The sequence below is a fragment of the Rousettus aegyptiacus genome, unplaced genomic scaffold (genome assembly GCF_014176215.1).
Source record: "Rousettus aegyptiacus isolate mRouAeg1 unplaced genomic scaffold, mRouAeg1.p scaffold_m13_p_6, whole genome shotgun sequence".
Taxonomy (NCBI): domain Eukaryota; kingdom Metazoa; phylum Chordata; class Mammalia; order Chiroptera; family Pteropodidae; genus Rousettus; species Rousettus aegyptiacus.
This window is the reverse complement of record NW_023416309.1, coordinates 78,066,892-78,089,852: the sequence shown is the minus strand read 5'-3', so window position 1 is coordinate 78,089,852 and position 22,961 is coordinate 78,066,892. Positions and strand designations below refer to the sequence as shown.

Below are 22,961 nucleotides of genomic sequence, written 5' to 3'. Positions count from 1 at the left end.
ATATGTGTGGCAGTAGAACTTCAAACTCTTACCCTCCTCCTGTCAAACTTCAACTATTTTCACATTTTCTTCTACGGAAGTCTCTTCTCTCTTCCTATCTGTAAGAGGAATAGAACTTAATCTGAAGATCAGGGTCACAAAATGTAAGAGCTGGTATGAGCACTCCAGTCTATGTAAAGGAACCCAACATCCAACATATTAAAACAAGATGTTGGCAGTTTAGTTTTTGACAAAAAGTTGCAACATACTTAAATCGTCTTGCAGTTAAGCTTGTGTTTGCCAAAGTTCGCTCCCTTTAGAGTAGGTTCCTTTATCTAACTCTGGGTTGACACTCTGCTATGTTTATAGCAGTAAATACATGTTTTGGGTTGAAGGCAGAATATAGTATAAGTAATTGGCGAAGGCTGTACTTTGTATTTTAAAACTTCAGCATCCATACGAGTATGTCAATCAAATGTATATATGTATATTCACACGCTGTGTCTCTATAATCTACCCTAAAAAGATGCTACTTAAATAAAAAAGGAGATATCTAGATATCTATACTAATTTTCTAAAAACCTATTATATAACACCCAAATTTCTCATTTGCCTTACAAAGCCCCAGGCCACGTACTTTTCTTTATACCCACATGCAACCATTTCTGGATTAGTATGATGTTCTTCGTCCTTGCTATTTCAAATTTCTGATCATTATATAATCATTCTTACATTCCCCTCAAATCAATATTTCATGACCTCTGGAGACCCTTTAATGATTAATCCCAGCTATAATGAGTACCCAGAGTGTGTATAATTGTTCTCATTTTATGACTGTTTGTAAGCTAAGTGGACACACCTCTTATTCCTTAAGCATAAAATATTTAGCTCTTTCATGAAAAATATTCAAAGATTTCTTTCTTTAAAAGATCAGCAAGCCAAACATTTGGCCATATTTTTATTTACTACATATACTATAAACATATACAATACATGCTACAAAAAAAAAAACATTTTTTTTTTTAAATTTAACTGTCAAGAAAGTGTATAGTGTTATAATACAATGGCACATGTTCATATTTTATTTCAAATTGGTTTGCTTATCACCCATTTCAAACCATTAATAGTGAAATATTACCTAAGGATAATTAAAAATTATCTATTTGCATTATTAACAATAAACAATTCCACCAAATTAATAAGAATTAACCACGTCGAATATTAGTATCCAAAAAATGGGCTTTTGCTGAATGATTATATAAAATATAGCAGCCAATTTGTTTACTTTGCTCTGTGACAATGTACATATGCACTTGAATAGAATTCTAGCATTTGCTTTTGGAAGATAAGTTTAAGAAGTCCTTTAATTTCTTAAGGTCCAACAACTGCCACAACCAGCCATATCCAACTCAACAGTTCATCTAATGGCTTCAGATAACCCATCATTGAGAAACTCATGATTTGGGTAGAGTTGCATGTTCCAATATTACACATGATGAAAAGAGACGTTTCAAGCTGATATCAAAGTCAAAGGCAAAAGAAAATACAAACATTCGAATCAGTTGTGACAAAGTTTTTCTACAAATACTTTAGATATCATACTTTCAGGAAAACAAAATTTAATGTGCATTTGGATTTTACAGTATCTATGCTCTAACTGAAAATTTAACAGAGTAGTCAGATGGAATTAAGTCTAGTATTGCAAATTTGTTCATTCAACATTATTGAGCACCCACTATGTGCATAGTACTGTGCTAACATTTAAAAAGTCGAGTATTAATGTCTTTATCAAGCAATATCTTAGTGTGAGGTAAAAATATATTAAATTAGCGTCAACTCATTAGTTTGCTTGTGGTAATGTATGTAATTCTGTGCCAGCTGGCTTCCCTGTGCCATATAATGAGCTTCTGCATGCCTCTCATTCACTCACACAAATACCTGCACATGGACTGTGCCAGGCCTTGTGCTAGTCACTTGGATATCATGATTTGGTGTATGTCAAATAATGCAAATTAATTATTACCTATGCAAAACAATTAGAAAGATATGTTATTTTTCTAAAATGAGGCCCAAATCAAAATTTAAGGTATTTCTATTGGTCATATCACACCATAAACCAATTAGTGCCCTTCTAGACTGGAAACTAACTTTGAAAGTTTCATATTGTAGTCTAAACAGCCTAGATCATTTTTGGTCTCAGAAGTCTATTCTTTGGAGCACCTGACCCCATATAAACCATTCCATACTTAACAGTATTTTTGTAAACTAGAACATAAAGAAAAAGAGCCAAAAATGAAGGCAGTTTATAATGTAATGTATTTCAAGCACTATTCTGGCCATGTGAAATAATATATAAGTAATTCAAGACTGGTTCAAACATTTTTGAAAGCACTAACACTATCTCCAAACTCATGAAATTTTAACTTGACTGTTATACAAGTTGCACATAAAGCAAAGGGCAGAATTTGGCCCTACAACCTTCTATGGAATATTTTAAGTGATTGGTCCTTCCACTCCAAGTAGAAGCTAAGAATTCCAAGAGTTCCCTAATAGGATACTGGCAATCAGGAGAAATGGCCCTGCTGAATCCCATTAGTCAGGAGTCTATTTAGCTATGGTAGCAGTGTGAACCTACAATGACTCCTTGAGGGAAGGCAGAGAGCTGGGAGTTTGGCCGTTCACTCAGTGAATCCAATACTGGCTTAAAGCTATGCACTGAATAAAGTGCTCTGCACATCCTGCTTGTCATCCAGAATGAAAAGAAACACTTTTCTTGAGAATTAACCTATTTGTAGGTTTGGGAAAAAAGAATGACAAGGGTTCAAATAATCCCAAGAAAAAGTATGAAGCATTGACTAGGAAGGAAGACAAATGCTTCTAGTAGTGTCCTTGGAAATCTTAGGATTTGTACTGTCAGAATGAGTCATACAATGGTCATGTTCTTTAAATGAAAAAGCAATCCCACTGGGTACTATTCACATAGTACATAATCACTTCATGGGGATGGAAGGGAACAGTCTATTGCCATTTGATAGGATGGTTTGAGAATGAAAACAAAACCACTGAATAAATCAGGGTAAGAGCAGTGTGCAACACTCCTCTCTTGTCCATCAGTTTTCCACAGGTTGATTTTCCACCACCTGAGAGAAAGGAGGAAAGATATCTATCCCTTCTGATACAGTCAGGCATGGCAGCTACCACCTAAAGTTGCCAATTCAGAAGTTAACACACAAGCCCTCCAGTTTCGTACCCTGAACATGGTAAATGAGACTAGGGATGTAGTTCAGTCTAAAAAAGATCACAGGTAACAGAACGCTTATATAAACTAGACTGCTTTGACATCTGTAAGAAAACTGTATAGATGGCAATTGGTAAAATAAAAAAAAATAAAAAAAAAAAAAAAAGATTGCTCCCATCTGTCAGCAAAACTGTTGAGCTATACTCAGCTGAAGTCCTCATCAGGATTCTGTTGATCCAGCAGACGGACATGTGTGAATGGGAAGTGACCTCGTTTGCCATTACACTCCCCTTCCCACTGACCACTCACATTAATCTTCGTAACCTTTACCAGCTCACCGACCTGCAGGAGGAGAATAAGGAGAGCACTTTATTTCCAGTTATGAATACAAGCTGAAAAACTCCATTCTCTGGTTAGGCATACCCTGCCCATGTGATTGCTCCAGGGCTGACACAGAAATGGCTATTTGCTTCCTCCCAAGCCCCAGCCACCAGAATGATTACTTGTTAATGCAGGCAGAAGGAAGAAGTGATTCTAGCAGTGCAGAAAAACACATAAGAGTACAGAAAATAGAAAGGATCCTAGAAAATAATACTTTATGGAAATCTCAGTGTCTTTGATGAGCAATCACAACTAAAGAAAGCTAGCAGTCCTTTTCTTTATACCCACTACCTTTAGCTTCCTGCCTGCCCCTCACACCTCCGCTGGCACACAGTAGCAGCACAATTCTCCAGCCTCCTCTCGTACACATATCCTGGCCTGTTCCTGCTTGTAGAGCAGAAGACAATCAGAGGAAGCATACTTCATTTGGTCCTAGAAAATGAAGTGTTCCCACCACCTTCCTACCAAGGCAAGATGTTTCCCACTTGGGCAGGTATATGTCAAAACTCCAAATCCCACTGGTTCCATGTAAAGCCTCTAACTTCTTCAATAACCTTTACTTGACAGGACACTGACTGCCAGCCCTCCAACCTCCACACCTCACTTTGTACTGATATACTTTGTTGCTCCCTCAGTACCACTTAGTGCCTATTTATTAACAAGAGGAAATCATGTTTTTGCTTGTTATAAAAAGCTTCCTGTTGCAACATCAAATATAAAGTTTTGACAATCTAGGATATACCTCTATCCTGCTATAAAACTTAAGACAAGGTCAGTCTGATGAATGGATTCATCCTGTGGCAAAATATTAAACAACATTTTGCTTAATATTTGGAGATAAGGCCCTGATGTTACTGGACTAAAGTTAAGAACTAGTATTTATTGAACTTTCATAAAATATTATAAAGGGTACTTTTTATCAATTATTTTCTAATCATCAAACCAACCCTGGTAAGACAAATTATTTTCATTATACAGATGAGAAAACTGAGGTTCAGAGCAATTAGATGATACACCTGAGGTCACACAGCCAATGCCGGGGCTGGGATTTGAGCCCAGTCCTATCAGTCTCCAAAGCCAATTTATGTTCTTTTTACTATACCAGAACTTTCAAACTATGCTCCCAGAGCCCTTGGGGTTCCCTAAGAATGTCAGTAGGCCAACTACTGGTCAAAGCCAACTCAAGTCTAAGTCTAGGGCCTTTGCTAGAAACAGCTTACTCACAGAGGCAATAGCCTGCTTATTGGCCTGTCTGTAATTTCCTAAAGAACTATCTGAAAACCACAAAGGCCTAAAGGATCATAGGATACTGAGGAAAGGAAACAGAAACCAGGGAATATTAGAGAGACAAGGGATATGATAAAAGGGTGAGAAAAAGCAACAGTTCAGCCTGCTGATATTGTAAAAATCAAAGCTGATGGGTTTAAGGAGAGGAAAGGGAAGGATGATACTGTATGCCCATCCTTGCAAGCAGATCCAATTCCTCTTGGCTGCCAGCACCAGGGTTCTGTTTATTCCCATCAATCTTCCAATTCAAAGTTCCTGACACCTGAGCAGGCCAATTATGACAAGTAAAGATTTTCATACAGTCTTAAGAGAGAGGAACACCAGGACATCAAGTGAGAATTTATTTGCTAGTAAAATCAGTCTGAAAGATTTCTTCCTATATCCCCAATTCTAGTTCTCAGACTTTATTTCACTTGTCCCCTTTTTAAAACTCCTCCTGTTACAAGAAGTCAGGCAAAGCATCAGCTCTATACCATCTGACTATTCTGTACTGAATTTTTCTTGTATCTGACCTGTCAGCTAGTCCTGATTCCTCACTCTTCACAAACACAGAGCACATGTTACTAAAATTAATGCCCCTGTGCTGCTAACCCCTTGTTCTGTTTAGGTCAGTTATATCAAGTGCTGCACTTCTTTCCCCCATTTTTCGTATTTATTTGTACTATCTGTTAAAACACACGCATCATACTAAATGCTATTTATGTTGCTGGACCCAGAATAATATAAGTCCCTTACCTCAAAAAAAAGAAAAATATTTAAGGGCAGATGTGTGCTTATGTCAAAAATCTAAACTGCCACTCAAGTTAAGTTCCCCCCTAGATGGAGACAATGGGGCCAATTTCTTTTAAGCTATTTTGAGCTTCTGGTAAGATGGCAGAGTGAGTAAAAGCTGTGCTTGCCTCTTCTTACAACCACATCAAAATTACAACTAAACTACAGAACAGCCACCACTGGGAGTCACCTGAAGACCAGCTGAACAGAAGTCCTACAACTGGAGGAGACAGACAGAAAAGGCCATTATGACTAAAAAAAATGAAGCTGGTTTGACAATATCCCAGCTAACATCCCTAACAGCTATCATATCTAAATCCACCATTTTATTGATATTAAAAGCACACACAAGGGATATGAGGGAACATTCTGGAGTGCTGGAAATGTTCTATACTCTCATCAAGGTGGTTATCACATAGGTGTATATACATATAAACACCACCCATGATTTTGATTAGAACATTTATCAAAGGATTTCAAATCTAAATAAGAAAGTGTCAAAAAAAAAAAAGAGAATATTTGTTATATTTATCCAGCTTCTCTAAGTGTTTTGTAGAAGATGGTTCTTCAGAATACATCCTTAAATCCATCAATCTACTTAATACCAAAATCTAGTTTTAAGTACCTCTCTTCTCTCTCAATATTATATTCTTTATTCTTAAGAATTCAAAGTGCTATCTCAAATCACATCCCACAGAGCTCTAAGAAGAGAAAGGCAGGTTGAAATGTAGACCAGACCAGATCCGTTATCAGTACCACAGAACCAACCACACCACCTTCTCCACAAGCAGGTGATGTGATGTGAAAAATTGTAGATCGGCCCTAAACTACCTATTCCTTAGATCAAGGGTCTCCTTCTTCTTTCAGAGTTCAAAGGGAGAAATAGTAGAGATCCCTATAAGGTGAGATGTTACTAAAGAGGAAGAATTATGTGCAGATTGGACCTCTGGATAACATCAGAGCCATCTATAATGCACATATTCTTTTGGTTTTACCCCATAAGGGAAGGCTCAGGGAAACCACATCATATTCTGGAATCCAGTATCTTTCTTTACAATTGATTAGGTTCTTAGCAGAGAGGCATAAACATCAGGGAATGAAAGTAAGGCTATGCCGTGACTCTGAAATGAGTCTGATTTTTAAATAGAGAAAAGAAAAAAGTTATATGCGGTCAACTGAGCTAATTAACCTGCCCAAAATGGCCTTGAAGTACAAATACTTCAAAGAAGACCTTATTAAATAACCCTCGTGGTTTATCCTGAAATATTCAACACACATGGGGACTTCTGGGGTCAAAAACAGGTAAGTTCCAAAGGTAACATGACTATCCTTACAGACCACATGAGGCCCTAGCATTTCAAGTTTTTAAGAAAGGGTAGCTGTCGAGCCTGGGGGAATGAGGTAGGAGTAGTACAGGAAGGGATGGGGCAGTCTAAGAAAATGGTGCTACAGTGAGTGCAGTTCTTTCTCCAAGTCGGAAATACACACATTTCTATGCTCCTCCTCCTGTTTGGTACCATCTCACCAATGCTGAATTCCCAGAGGACAGACCAGGGAGGATGCATAGAGGTTTGAAGTTTGGTATATGTACTATTTCAAAGGTAAAGAAAGCAAAACTGAATACTTGCCCCAGAAATGTTACAATCTTAACAAAGTAAATACTAATCAGTAAGTGCAATAACAGCCTTAGTTCTAACACTACTGATTTCAAAATTCCAGTAATAGAAAAAAAATTCCTAATCTGTATACCAATGAACAAGAAAGACCTTACAAAGGGTCTGAAGCACTACATGGTAGTTAACCTTTCTATGATGCCGACTTTGCCAATACCTAGCAAAAGACAGACAGTGATGATTCTTTCACCACTGAGGTACTGTTTTAGTATCCAGTCAGTTCCTCAGCCTCCTGATCTTACACCACATCCTTAAGGAGCAAGTCTTTAAGTAAATCCTGGTGTCATCTGTAAAGAGGACTGGATGTGGTTACTTCAGTTTCTTTCTTCCTAGGGAACTTGATGAGCACTGATTTCTTCCCCAGCTCTGTGTAGTTTCCCAAGGTAAATTACTATCTAGTACAAATGTAGTCAAATCTCAAATTGGTCCAGAAGCAAAAGATTGCCCAGCTGATCTTCACCAATGAGTTCTAGTGATAATGGGAAAAAAAGTGAAACCCAAATGACATCGATATTTTTGTTATTCACTAAACAGGAGGTATCAGGGACCTCCTTTGCTGGTGTAACTCCAGGTGACTGTTTTTCTAGCTTCTGTCTCAACTAACTAACAGGAAAGGCATCAACAATTGCCAATATTCTTTTGATCAGGCTTGCTGCAGGATTCTAGTGAGCTCAGAGCAAGGAACAAATTCACGTAAATAAAGCCAGGGAAAAGCATGTACAGAGATGAAATACAGGGCCCTTTTCTTCAAAAATTTTCAAACGTGCCAAGTACACATTTGGTAAATATTTCAAGATTAGGCTGAAGGAGTAAAAAAAGTTAAGAAAACTACAATCTAAGATAGAGGTCAGCAAACTATGGCCCATGAGCCAAATCCAGCTTGCTGCCTGTTTTTATAAATAGTTTTATTAGAACACAGCAATCTTATTTGCTGTTTTGTCTGTGGATGCTGTCTTCCTACAAGGACAGAGTTGAGTGGTGTGAGAGAGACCACAGGGCCTTTACTGGAAAGTTTGCAGACCCTTGATCTAAGGAATAGGTAGTTTAGGGCCGATCTACAATTTTTCACATCACTAGAAACAAGTGAGGACAATTCACTTGATTCGTTTGGCTCAGAGATCAACTGAAATGGACAAGAGTTGTATTGGTGGAAAGAGGTAGGTCTTTGAGATTTAACTGTTAGGCTTCCAGGTGAAAAGAAAAAGCAGCCCATCAAATCCTGGAAGATAGATCTTACCTTGGTTCTAGTCCAAGTCAGAAAAGATCTTCACTAGCTCAACAAATGATAATGCCTAAAACCAAACTCCCTATCCCCTTGGTGAGAAGTAGGGAGGTGAGCACATATCGTTAGCTAAACATAAAGAATTCTCTAAAAACTAATAAAATGAAGTAAACCTGAGATTCCCAACAGTACAGTGTCAGAGGCATTGAAATGTCTGAGGGGTACCATAAAATATTCAAAATTTTTGATGAAAACATAGCAAGCAATACCTGACATGTTATGCCATGTGAACTACTAGCTTAAGGTAGTTGACAATTTTGACATTAGATCATACTACATTCTTTTCAAAGATGTCATATCTTTGCAAAGCTGGGTTTTGGTAGTTGCTATGATTAAAAAATAAGTACCTCATGAATATAAGTGTGGAATAGGAAATGAGGGTAGCAGGGTTCAATATGATCCCAAGGTATGAGAAACTGTTCAGTGTCTAACAGGTGTACACATCTTATTAGTTAAGTAACTGCAGTTATTTAAGATTACAATTAAAATATTGTTTTTCAATTATGTTTATTATTTTTTTTATATGGGTACTAAGTTACAAGTATCTTATTTAAGTTGTCTGAAGCTAATTACTTAAAAATGAAATTGTAAGATATTTCTTTTGGCCTGGGGCACTGTAAAAACAGTACTAAGACACTATGGGTGCTATGAACCAAGGATGTTTGGAACCTCTGGACTACACTGCTGTGGTTAATGAGTTCCCCAAAAGTGTAGATACTCAAAACAGATGTTTAAAGATCCTTTGAGAAGATACCAGAGGTCCTGCCTTCTATGTCTGAGAGTCTGGATTAGTTGCTTCCAAAGTCTCTTTTCATTGAGATTCTATGATTTGAAATGAAGATGTCCAAACAGGATGGAAGGGAAAGTAGACAACTGTCTCAATGAACAATATAGACATCTGGACCTATAATTCCAGAAAAAGACAAACTAGATACAGTAAGGACCTATATCACTCACGTTCTAATACCTTCCAATCTTATTTTCTTCTTTTGTTAACAAAGGGAAAATTTGGGTCTTTACTCGTACATAGGTCAAAAGATCTTAACAACTTAGGTTTTACAGAGGTCCACATGGGGATATGTGGAGTTGACATAATTACTGCTACATATAATTAGGGGCCCAAAGCATTTTACATCTCCCCTAACTGTGCCCTAAAGAAAAGGTCCAAGCCTAAGAACATAGGAGAAGCAACTTGGTTACTCTGAAGTCTTATTTATCAAAGGCAAAATGCCAGGTTGAATCAGAGAATGTAAGTTAAAGAATTAGTGAGTGCATTTAAAGATAATGTGATTGTTCTGGACAGTCTACAGAGGCATAAAATAAACTTTTAACACCTGCAATTTACATAAGATTCATCACTATTCTAGCTTCCAAGGAACTGGGAAACAAAAATCTAAGATCTAAAAATAAAAGGTGCCTCTAAACTATTATAGTGATATCACCTGTGTTTTTCCTTCAAAACACTCAGCATATCTGCATTTGTTTAAAATCTTAACATAGTGTCTGTGTGGTTCAGTTATAGTCACCCCAGAATATGAGTGACTGACCCACAGAATTACAATGCATGTAAGAATACCCCTACTTCGGTTGTTCACGAGAATTAATACCTTCTTTCTAAAGCATTCATTCTTGCTAGAGAAATCTGGTATGTGGGAAAAGAGAAAGTATCTAATAACTTACATCCTAGTGGAGGACTCTATCTATAAAGTGAGGGCAGGTGGTTCTTGAGTAATTTTTTAAATTTACTTTTTTTAATACCACAAAAACCCTTCCTTCAAAAAACAACTGAGACACCCTACAGTATATATAACACAGTTAAAAACAGAGTTGCTTTATTAAGCAACAGAGGGAAGTCAGAGCCTTGCATCCTCAGCTTTCCCCTCTCACCAGGCACCTCCTGGAAATTCTCACGACACTGAGAAGCAGTCTGAAGACCGCTGGTTTAATATATTATCTCTAAGTTCCTACCCAATTCTCCCAATTCTAAAATACAATGGTTCTATTGTATGTCAACTCCAATTAAAAAAAAGGAAACCCTCCACAACATATATACATACATACATACATAAAATGCAATGATTCTAATTCATCAAATTCAAGTGTAAAATTCCACTAAAATGTACCTCACTTGTCTACAGATCTGGATTTATAGTGGGTAAAATACAGCAATAATTTTTTTTTTAAACCAGAGTGCAGAGGTCATAAAACCAGAGTCTCCTAATCTTTTCTTACAGCCTCATCTTAATAGGGACTAAGCATCAACTCCTATGAAAAATCAGAAATGGGAAAGGAGAACTAAACTGTGCCTCCCTGCATAGGACAAGTACAACTGAGGACATGTTGTCAGTGAAACCACATAAAACCTGCACTGGAGAGGGCAGTAGTACTGTTATAAAACAAAACAAAAAAAAATTCACAGACTGAATGTGGGTGTGATAGAAATAGCAACAAACTAGGTCTGGATTCATCATATCTCTACCTCTAACTAGCCTGAACAATCCATTCAATCTGTCTAAGCATCAGTTTTTTCAATATAACAAAAAAAAATCTGGTATCTAAGGTCTTTTTCAGCTACAAAATTCTATGATGCTAAACTAACACCATGTTTTCAATCACATAAGGTGTTTTTTAAAGCTATTACTTGGGGTATTCTAATTTGACAGAGGCTATCTTCAGCAAACATATGTGGCTCAAAAACAATATCCAACCAAAAAAAAAAAAAAAACTTACTAAAATCATAAACTAGTTTTCTACTTAAATCTTTATTTCCCAAAATTTATTTCACAACAGGGAGTGCAGCTCAACCATTTGACCACTAAAGCCTTTAATCAAGGCAGGCATCATTAAAAGCAATTCTATTTGAGAAAGGAAATGCAAATGGAAGCAAAATTAATGTGATAACTATTCTCTCCTGGGTGTTAGCTGGCTTGTTCCCTGAATGCTATTTTCACACTTCAGCGCTGTGCTAGCAAGGTCTGCAATAAATGTCAAGAGTCACATCTGTCATGTGCACAGCACTGTGTTGGATGTTGCCATCATCTGAACTTAAATGAAAGCATGAGGCTAGAAACTTGTTTTCCTTATCCTCCAAACTCTAAGTGGGAAAAACTGCAGACAACATACATTTCATTTCTTATCAAAGTAGGGACGCAATACTTTTAAGACACAACATAATCTCAAAAAAGACACACTTTAAAAACATATATTCTCCAGTCAAACCTGTAAGACTCAATTAACCCTCCTTTGTATTCACTACCCACAATGTAAAAGAAAAAATTCAACACAGAGACTGGTTCAAATAAATTCTAGCTTATTCTGTGGGCTAATACTTCCCACTTAGAGGGCGGCTCTTACCCCTTCAGTGTATATGAACATAACTAAAGAAAACAAAATTTAGAAAAGATTTCAGTTTACAAGAAAACACCTTTGCCCCTTCTTGCTAATCTGTGCTCACATAATTTCATCCTGTGCTGTGAAAGTTACTTGTTTACATTCAAGTTATCATATCAGTAGGCTCTGAAAGATAAGACAGCATGCCACTTCACTACAAGCTTTTATACTGAACCATTAGTTCTGCATAACACAGAAAGGTACAGAGAGAGAGAGGGGGAGGAGATAAGAGACAAAGTTGTGAGTGCTAAGGAAAGGAATAAACACAATGCAATAGCTGACCAGAGAAGATGGGCTACCAAAGATAATTATTTACTAGTAATAATTTACTCCTTAGGAGGAACTGCTATCTTGCCTGCAAAATGCATTAAACAACAAAGACCAAGGAAACCTGCTGCTCCCTGAAATTAATACTTTTTGGACTGTATCTCTTCACACCTGTAGTATGCTGTATTGTTCCTCCCAATTCTTGAGAATACAATCAATCAACCAACGAACCAACTATAAGGAATCCAAGCCTCCAAACTAAACATATTACATTTTCATGGGAAAATTCCACTTAAGTGCTTAGAGACCACTTATTTATATTCAAATCTATGTGACCCAACCTTATTTTAGACAATGATAAACAGAAAGAAACATTAGAATGTAGGTGAGAAAAAACAATTTAGGTTAATTCCTGTGGTGTTATTAAAGCAGTCAAAGTGTGTTTAGTAGATCAGAACATTCAGTTACACAGTTTTAAGCTTACTCATTTCAAAATAGGTTTTCTATAAAAAAGAGAAAACCCAACATTAAATGTCAAAATCAGTACTTAATGGTTCAATATCTATAGCACCATAATGCTGGTGCTTGTATTCAGCATTCCTACAAAGCTCTAAGAGGTCTGAAAGGGAGACCCTGTAGCAGATCTCTTCTTTCTATATTTTGCACATTATGTACCTCCAAAGCCAAGGCTGTCTTGTCGTAGGCATTAGGGACTCGCTTCTGGATTACCCTGGCATAAATGGGCCCATTCTGGAGGTTAGGGAGCGGAGTGTTGACGCTGGGTTGGGCATAGGGCCCAGGCTCCGGCCCACCCAGTGGCTGTGGGTGGGAACCCTCCTGGTTACCTCCAATCAGAGCCGATACTGAGGCGGAGGCAGGTCTATACTTCTCCACGTAAGGGACTGGAATCATCCCTCTCTTGCCTTCGCTGTCCTCTGCATTCCACCACTGCTCTTCAGGCTTATCCCGGATTCTCAGGATGTCTCCTTTCTTAAAGGGAAGATCTTCTTCATCATTCCCATTAAAGTCAAAGAGGGCTCGCACATACTCTGCCTCCTCCTGCCTGAGAATCACTCCACTACCCTGCCTGGATCTGGAAACTGGTTCTATCAACGTTGTAGTGTCCAAATAGTGTATTTTGTAGAATTCCAGTAAAGCAGGCAATGAATCAAACTCTTGATCTCCTATTCGAAGTCTGGAGGGGCTCACCCCTGGAAAAAAAATAGAGCAGAATGTTAATATGTATTACACTGGTGATAAAATACAAAATTTAAATATTTCCCACACACATTTAGCCAATATTTAATCAGGAAAAAATTTAATCATAGAAAAAATAACCCCTCCTCCTCATAACAAATTGAAATTGTTATTTTGTAGCTTAAACATTCCCTGGGAAAAAAGATGCTGATCATCTGCAGCAGACAACAGAAAGCCATGATAAATCAGGCCACTGAGGACATGCTCTCATACTGGACCAACATGAAGACTTTTTATTCATTCTTCCCAAACATTTTGCTGCTATTCTCTCATACTGGACCAACATGAAGACTTTTTATTCATTCTTCCCAAACGTTTTGCTGCTATTCCATTTACACAGTAGCATAAGGTTCAAGGTTTTGTTGCAATCTTTTCAACCTCAAGATAAGTAGCAAGCTCTCCTTTTTCATAGGTCCAGCAGCTATTGCAGAAAGAGGTAAGGAGAACTTGGGATATATCTACACTAGACTGATATATTCATTCTCTTCACATCTATAACAATTTGAAAGAAAAAGTTTTAAGACTATCTTTTTTCTCTGTGATTGTTAATCTCAATCTGACAGCCAATAAAAAAAATCTTCATTAGATAAAACAAAAACCTCAAGGAGCCTAAACAGAGAAACTAAGAAGCTAACTGCTTAAAAATCAATTCCTAAGACTTCATTTAAATAAAACATGGAAACTGGATTGTTCCCTTAGAAGCAAAGAGGTCATGGAAAAAGGTAAACGAGAATGCTTGAGGGGAAAAAAAGTGTTAAAATCCTCAACCTCTGGTGACACACACACTTAAGATCCAAGAGAAAGGACATAGTAGGAATACTTGAAATTCACATGATACAGACATGTGTGTGGCCCTGGACAGAGGGCATACTTCAGAATGTATTACTTCTCTACTCTGAGATTCTAGAACTGAAAGATAATAAATGAACATACGTCAGTTCAAAGTTTTCTTCTGAGAAATACAAACCTTTAACTTGCACTCTAAGCACCCAAAATACCAAATCATCTTTATTGGCTTTTTTTACCTTTGGTTTCCTGATAAGCAATAAATAGCTCTAGAGAAAAAAAAAAATTTTTGTTGTGGTTTCTTTTTGATTTTGTTTTTTTAATCAGCCTTATCCCTGCCACAAGACACTCTTAACATTTTAAGTTATAACATTCCAGATTTTAATATATATGCCTATTGTGTGTATACACACATCATAAACATATGCATGTTTTTATAACTGAGTTACAATAGTTTTATATCTTGCCTTATTATAAAATAAAAACATTTTATTTTATATAACATTGCCATATTCTTAAAGAATTTGACTTTTAATACCTATGAAGTTTCCCCAACTTCTCACTAGTGTGACTGATATTGTTATGAGTGTTTTTATTCTTATCCATTTTTTAAAATTATTTGGGATTAGGATAAATTCCTTGAAATGCAACTGCTGGGACAAATGGTTAAGAACATTACGGTTTACATTACCAAATTGCTCCCAAAAGTTTGTACAATTTTACACTCCCACCAGTGGCTTATGAGTTCCCAATTCCCCCATATTCTTGTCAAAACAGCATTCTGGGGAGGGGGAAAAAAAAAAAAGTTAAATTATGTATATATAGTATGAAAAATAAACTGGCATTTAAAAAACAAAATAAAAATAAAACAAAAAAAAGCATTCTAAAAATCATTGCCAATTTAATAAGGAGAATTGTTAGCTTTTGAAATATAATCTTCACCTGTTTGATGTTTTTCATATTTATTGACAAGTTTTACTTCTGTTAAATTTACTTGTTTAAGTCCTTTGTTAGGGGAAAATGGACAATCTACCCTCTCTGCTCATGTTAACTCTGGCCCATCCATGTAAAAGTCATAGCAATTAATGCTGGGAAATACGAATACTGTGGTAGCTGAGATGTCTAATTTTCCACTCTAAAAATGAGACCCAATCATTTTGTTCAATGTTAGAAAACATTTCTTCCAGAATAACCAGGAAAAGTACATTTAAAATTCTCTACTAGTAAAGATAAACTTTGGAAGTTAACCAGAAGTCCTCAATACAGAATGAGTACTGATGAACGCTTTCTTTTTTCACCCAAACGAATGATGAGACCAAACAAGACATATTTTAAAGGAGAGTTGCACATTCCTTATATTACAAAAGCCCATCTGTGGAATTCATGGCTCTAAGCTAAAACAAGTTAATATCTCACACTCAGTAATGCTCTCTCTCCAACTCAAGATGCTGAAATAGATGCCCAGAGCCAGGATTGTCCACCTATGACAAACACTCATCAGGCACCAGCAGAAGTAACCTCAACAGTTCTGAGTGCAAGACTAGAGATATAATTTTGGTTATGACCATACGAGAGCATGATAGTGTTGTATCCTGAAGCGTCTCTTTACTAAAGTAGATTACCAATGACAAATTATACCTATTCGAGTCTGGTAGGCAAGGAGATACACGGCCACCCTGCCTATTACCACTAGGCTAATTCAGTGACCCTTCCAGCCAAATGAACTATGATAAGGACAGGGTCAGTAGTGAACTCCAAGGATAGATACCTACTTAGCATTGCCTGATCAAGAAAGTCTCTGGGGCAGAGGGTGGGAAGAATCTTCACAACTCCCATGACTTACACCTAAGGAGAAAAGGTCCCTCACTAGAGTTTACCCAACTACATGCCAAGGTACAACGGCCAAATGGTTTCATCAGTCACGTTTTGGGACACTGGCTGGCAGACAGTAAGTGCTCAGCAAGTGCTAGATATTACTCTTAATGAATATAACTCTGAGGTGAGGAAAAGAAGTTAAATGAAAATCTGTTCCCAGCTTTGAGAAGATTCCTGTACCTAGTTGGGGATACAAAGGCATACGCAGTGTGGTTGGTGAGCAAGAAGCAAAGGAGCATGTCTTAGGAAGACGTCATTTTTCTCCCTGGCTTTCACTTTCAACTGGAGATGTCGTCTTACAAATAAATTATAACAACAAACCATGTTCTCAGATACAACAAAATCACAATGAAGAGCACTTCTAACCTCCCTGAATATTTGCAAGGTATTCTTTTCACTCTAAGAAGGAAGGTAACCACTCCTCGTCATCCACTGTTACCGTTCCCTCACTACAATACTAGCCCAAGTGAAATGTGGGTTTTTGGGGGGGGGGGAGGGGAAAGGGTTTAGAATAAGACCATTACACCAAATCCCTTACAAAAATAAGTGTGAGAATTCCGGAAAGAAAAACTGGCAGCTTATCTTCCATAAAGGTATAAGCTGGTTCAATTCATTTCTTGTTCAAATGCTGCATGGTGTGAACTAGACCCACTTTTTTTAAATTTTTTTTTTTTTTTTTGGGTTGGCAATCTCAACAGTCACAGAAACACCGAAGGAAATCTTTGACATTACCCATAAATTATTTTTCTATTCTAAAGACACTATAATAATTCCACAAAGGAATACCTGTGTTTGTGTACTGCTTAGAGCAATTCGATATATGGTGCAATCAAGCTTCATTGATCCAAACTCCAGAAGGGAGAACAGAACATACATAAGTCACAGATAAGCCCAAACCTCACCACAACTATGTTCCAGCTCCTTTTCCCTAGTCTCCTTCCAACCACAAACAGCCAAAGACAGGAAATACAAGGGCGAGAAAGGAGATACAGTCAGTCTAGAGAACAGAACCAATGAAAGGGTTCTCATTGCTGGGACTTGGAAAACCTCACTGACTTGTTCTACATCAAACTTGTGTTGGATTCTGAACTTGCAATTATCAACTAACACATTCAGAAATCAAAATCAACACTAGCAATTAGATATTGAATTTATGTACGTGCTCAACTTATTACTTTTAAGCACTTCAGCCCTCAGGTTACATCAGTTTTTTATAACACTACTCCCTCCAAGTTTTATGAAGAACACTTAAGAGCTCTGTGTGCTAAAACAGGACAGGTCACTTCTGGTACTGCCACAGCGGTTCCAACACCAGCCTCTCCTTGATCTCACAACACCTCTTTTCCCTTTCCTCTTAATTCCTACTCCCTCTCTTCCTTTGTCTTGGCCTATGGTATTTATAGAGGTTGCTTAAGTACTTCCCACAGACTCTCCAATACAAAGGGCTAAAAATGCCACTGACTTCCATTTGTGAAGGTATCCTAAAGAGATATAAAGATGTTAACATCTTCTAAGCAATTAGAACGTTCTATAAATAGCGGAGACCATCATGGTACTTTGCAGATTCAGACTGGCTGGGTATGATGAATTCTGGCTTTGCCACTTACTACCTATATGAGCTGAGATCAAATACCTAATAAAGTTCCTAAAAGTAACCAGAATAAGTGCTCCAAAAAAGGGAAATTCACCTTAATATGCCTACAATGTCTGAACTCCTTTAGAAATTTTCAATTCATCTTCAAATCTAAAGTCTGTTGCACTGTTTCTCAGAGAAGAGTCCACAGAATCTTGTTATGCTTCTCAAAAGGTTCTGTGGTCAAATAAGTTTGAAAAACCAAGTATCCAATACCTGCCTCTTTTGGAGTGTCATGGTAAAGGCTTAGAGAAATCCTGCCACAAATAACCTACTTCCTTTACCATGAAATCCAGTTTTTGGCATGTAATCTATAAGTTACTCACTGAAAAACTTCTCCAAAATCACTAAATGAAGGGACACTCTGATAGTGAGGAGTAAAACACAAGGACCAGATTTGATAACTGCAGAGATAAACAAATGAAACACAGATGCTGAAGGTACAAAGAGGTGGCAGTAGTAATCAGCAGTCCCACAAGATCTCCAAAGTGGCTTCAGCACCACCTTGAAGAGGCAGCGCCAATTACCACCCTAGCTTCTGTGCCCCTATCCTCCTAATGAGGTAAGTTTTTACTATCCCCTAACCCTCCAATAGGGGGGCTCTGGGTTGAGCAGGTAACAGCAGGTGCCATCCTATTTCTATGTATTGGATCCACTGTCCTTTCACACTTCTTGATGCACCCCACTCCACCTCAGCACTTACTCTCTAAGACATGCTGCTTTACCAGTCAGTGCTTACCAACCCACACCATGTGACCCTCTCAAAGCTGAAGTTTTCCATTTTGTTTCAATGCCCTCTCAACTTCAGTTATGTTCATAAGACTAATGCATCTGTTATTACTGTACTTACTATATGTCAGCCCCATTTCTAACCATTTAATACACAAAAACTCATATAATCCTCCCAATGATGCTATGAGGTCAGTATTAGCATTTTCCCTCTTTTATAGATAAAGAACTGAGGCAGAGAGAAATCAAAGACTTGCCCAACATTACATTCAGTAGTGTCAAGTAAGTAAGATTGAAACCCAGGCTCTAGAGCTCAAGGTTGTAACTACTCTCCCAACTCACATTCAGTTTTGTTGATTATCTAGTGGTCAAGGTCTAGTAATACCTCATTGTTCCAAGAAAAAGAAATTAGTGGATCAATGATTGCAAAGCCTTCACAAGAGGTACATACACATTGAAGTCTGACCTGACAGATTATGACCAGTAGACTTGACTAAGCCCTGCTCCATGGCCTTGGGGCAGGACCCGGACACTCCCAGCTATGGCAGCATCCGTAGCCTGCAGGATTTGAACACAGATGATAAGTAAAAAATAGGTTTACTGGAAAAGGTTGAAAATTTGTTTCATTTTATCCCTAAGCCTGTAAAAACTAATTTGTTTCATTTTATCCCTAAGCCTGTAAAAACTATATCTAAGCCATTCCGTACAAATTTTACCTATGTATCATGTCCAAAAAATATATTATTGCAAGCAAAAATCTCATTTTCCATATTCAATTTGCCAAATAAGGATTTTAAAAGCCTCTTTATCATTGACCTTTAGGTAGGAGATGCGTACTATATGAACACCAAAGCCAGTTTGTTTTTGTCATACTTTCCTTTTGGTCTTTAAACAGAATCTGGGACCTCAGAACAGAGACAAAAGTGTCTAGTCCTCTATACACACTGCTGGGATCTCAAAAGGAAACTGGCTTTGATGCAAAGGAATAATAGTATATAACAATGTCAGCTCTCAGGTCAGAATTCCTGGGTTCAAATTCTGGCTCAGTATTTGACCTTGGGCAAGTTATTGACTCTTTGATTCTGTTTCCTGATCTAAAAAATGGAAATTTTTAATAAATGGAAATCACAGTACATTCCTCAATAGATTGTTATAGAAAGTAAATAAGGCACATAAATTACCCAGCCAAGTACCTGCCATAGAAATCAGTCAATAAATGTTAGCTATTATTATTGTATATGCCTTTCTAAAATTCAAGAAATTCCTATGTGGTTTCAAAAGAAGGAGTTTGATGGAGGAGTGAGACAAAGATTAAGTAATCTTTATAAAAGACAGCAACCAAATCAATTACCCTACATGGAAAATAGGGTATGAGGCAGAAAGAATTACCACAATGCCCGTGAACTTTCCACACCCCATCAATAAACCCTGGCATTCACCTTCTCTCTTGGGCCAAGAATCTTAACTCATATATGTTATGAAAAGGTGGAGCGCAATATCAAGGTAAGCACTGAGCTATGAAGTCATAATGCCAAGGTGTGGAGAAAGCTCAAACTAAGAAACCTGCCTGCTGCCATTTCCAAATTTTGCAACCAACAAAACACATACAAAAACAAGAGGTTGAGAATTGAGTTTCTGTGACAATTTGTCATCAAACCACTGCACTGTAACAACAACAACAAAAAGCCATAGACACCACACAGAGGGTAAAAAGTACACTATATCTGGCATAGGGCAAATCTATGTTACAGTAATATTCCCATCTCATGTTATAAAGCTATTAAGACAACCAAACTGAGAAAGACCTAGGATAATTTGTGGACTTAAAGATCCCATACTCTGAAATTAGTATGTTAAGAATAGAGACTGACTACCTTGTCTCCCCATATCTGGCCAGAGTGAATAAATCTAAATGAGGACTATCCTAAAAAGGTAAGTCTGCAAAGGCTGGCTCAGGTGCCTCCTAATTCACTTGAGACTGGCCTAGATCTAGTCTGTTTGTCAGGAGAAAATTTCAACTTGGAAACAGTGAGAAGGGATGAGGACTCCTGGTGCTATTACACAGATAATGGTCACCACAGAATTACTCTGCCTCTCACAAATCTCAAGTACTAAGCGCACAAATTTCCTTAATATTCCAACAACTGCAATGGTCTGGGTAAGACAGTCATATCTCAATGACTCTTGGTGAGGAGACCCAGTGCAGACAATTAAAATTCTCAGAGAACGTGCCTATCAAGGTCTATTCCCATATCTATAAAGACCTGGAGCACAGCCCCAACTGACTGAGCAAAAAGAGGCCCTGAAGTACAAGACTGACAATATTTAAGTCCTAAGGGGAAAAAAATGAAGTTCCAGTCACTTTCAGAGAAGGGATGGTTTCTATTGGCTTATTTCAGGTTTATTTCCTGGGGGAGGGGGGAAAAAAAACCCAAAACATTTTCCTCCACTAAACACTTTGAAAATTAGAACCCTCTAATTGTGGAGCATAGTCTTCTGGACACTAAGATCTCTTCGACAGTCAGCTGGGCATCAACATTCTCCGTTGGCCACAGACGGCTTTCTTCTATCACCAAGACACTGAGCTCACCACCTTCGTACTCCGCGGGGGAAGAGGACGGTCAAAGTATTTTGGAAAAATGCCCAAGAAAGGAAAAAGCTGACCGGTTTCCTGAAGGGTGTCTCCATCCCTCCCGGCCAGTATGTGGTGACTTCCTACCAAAGGCCACCAGGGGAGTATAGCCAAACCCGGCTTTCCAACATTGCAGGAAATGTTTCAAGCCGAAAAAGCCACTTGTAGGATTTCGGGTTCATTCTGGACACTGCTGCCAACTGATGGCCCGCAGTGCCAACATCCCCTTCAGCTCTTTGTCCCCACGCTGACCGGCCCTGCCCTTGCGCCTAGCCCTGGCGCTAGCCCCACCCTGGGGCCAAAGCAGTTCCCCTTCCCCTGGGCTGTCCTCCCAAGTCACACCCAGAGGCCTGGGTCAGCGGCTCCTTCTCCCCCACGCACTCCCGCTGGTCTATGGGAACCGGCACCAAGCCGCCCCCTGCCACGACCACTCCAGCCTTCTGCCCATGTCCTTCGTGGGAGTCAGCTCGCCAGAAGCAGCCGGGCCAGACTGGGGAGTTCGCGGCCCTCACCCCCGCCCGGGGCCTCCCGTCCTGTCCGTCCCTCACCGGGCGGAGGCTGGGCCGGCGATGGTGGCACCGGTGGGCGCGGGCCGCTGCTGTTGATGATGTAGTGTGATACGCGTGAGTTCTCGGAGACGCTGAGCACATAGTCCCCGGGGCTGGTGCTCGAGTCCCGCACCAGGAACACCCCGTGCCGCTGGCCCTGCAACAGCGCCACCGCCTCCTGCCGGCTCAACCGCCCCCAGTACCAGCTACTCCGCTCCTCCGAGTCGAAGTTGCCCGCCATGGCTGCCTCCGTGCCTACGCGCTGGGCCGCCGCCGCCGCGCGCGCCCCTCCAACCCCGGCGCCCGCCGCCCAGCGGACCGGCTCCGGTCTCAGTCTCACAGCAGCGCCCGAAATGGCGGCGGCGGCCGCGGGCCTTCTCCACCGGAAATGACGCTCTCCCTGCCCCGAGGAGAATGCCGGGAAAGGGACCACCGCCCGCCATTGAGAGAAGGGCAAGGGACTCCTCCAGCGCCCCTGCGCATGCGGCCTCATGGGCGTCGCCGCCTGGCGGGGACCGGGACTGCAGAAAATGCAAAGGCGGAGTCTAGGGCGATGGGTCGGGACCTCTACCGGCAGTCTTCAGGGGATTTAATCTGTGCGGTTGGCCACACGGTTCCTCGCTCCATCAGGCTTCAAGTTCCTGGAAGGCCCAGGACTTCAAGACAGCGACTCCAAGACAATTGGAATAGAAAAGATATGACCCTGGAACCTAACTACCCGAGATGGTCATTTTCTGACAGTTCTTCCGCTTCTCCCTCCCCAGGCCACCTAAAGCTCTTATTTTCATTGATTCATTCAGCAAACAGTTATTGACACATTTGCTCTGTGGGTGCAAGGTGATCTAGGCTGACCCCTTCCCTCACCTAATTCTCAGACCAGTGGGAGGAACCAGGAATCAGTCAATGGCAAAGGAATACCGAATGCTATGATAAGGATCAGTCGTGGGCTCTAGGAACATAGAGGAGGGCCCCCTAATCCAGTTTGCAGAGGGATCCAAGAGGGCTTCCTAAAGCAGGTGGCATGAGCTGAATGTAGAACGGAGAGGGCAGAAGGGCATTCAAGATAAAGGGAGCAGAGTGTGCCAAGCCAGGTAGAAATATGGAGTTCTCTCTACTGAGGCTCTCAAGTCGCCTGACCATATTCTTCTAAACAGTAATTATGATCGTGGGTATCTTCTCCTCTCCCTGCCATCATGATCATCCTTATCTCTATATTCCATATCTATATCTGTA

The 22,961-nt window shown here is 39.3% G+C and overlaps 1 protein-coding gene across 2 annotated transcripts; it reads right to left on the bottom strand.

Annotated features, from left to right (window-relative positions):
- Window positions 1-892: 892 nt before the first annotated feature.
- CRK (CRK proto-oncogene, adaptor protein) lies at window positions 893-22,115 on the bottom strand. Of its 2 annotated transcripts, none has more exons than XM_016138954.2 (3): window positions 21,729-22,115; window positions 12,944-13,479; window positions 893-3,559 (listed from the first exon to the last, which is right to left on the bottom strand). In XM_016138954.2, the coding sequence occupies exons 1-3, from the start codon at window positions 21,967-21,969 to the stop codon at window positions 3,422-3,424; spliced, it is 915 nt and encodes a 304-aa protein (XP_015994440.1). In that variant the 5' UTR covers window positions 21,970-22,115; the 3' UTR covers window positions 893-3,421. The 2 variants fall into 2 exon arrangements, with proteins under 2 accessions (XP_015994440.1, XP_015994442.1); XM_016138956.2 differs by having other exon boundaries at window positions 13,114-13,479.
- Window positions 22,116-22,961: the final 846 nt, after the last annotated feature.

Coding starts and splice junctions, on each gene's coding strand:
- CRK (XM_016138954.2), bottom strand. CDS start 21,969: ATGGCGGGCAACTTCGACTCGGAGGAGCGGAGTAGCTGGTACTGGGGG. Junction 13,480..21,728: donor GCCGGCCCAGCCTCCGCCCG/GTGAGGGACGGA, acceptor TTTTTTTTCCAG/GGGTGAGCCCCTCCAGACTT. Junction 3,560..12,943: donor AGACAGCCTTGGCTTTGGAG/GTACATAATGTG, acceptor CTCCTCCTGCAG/GTCGGTGAGCTGGTAAAGGT.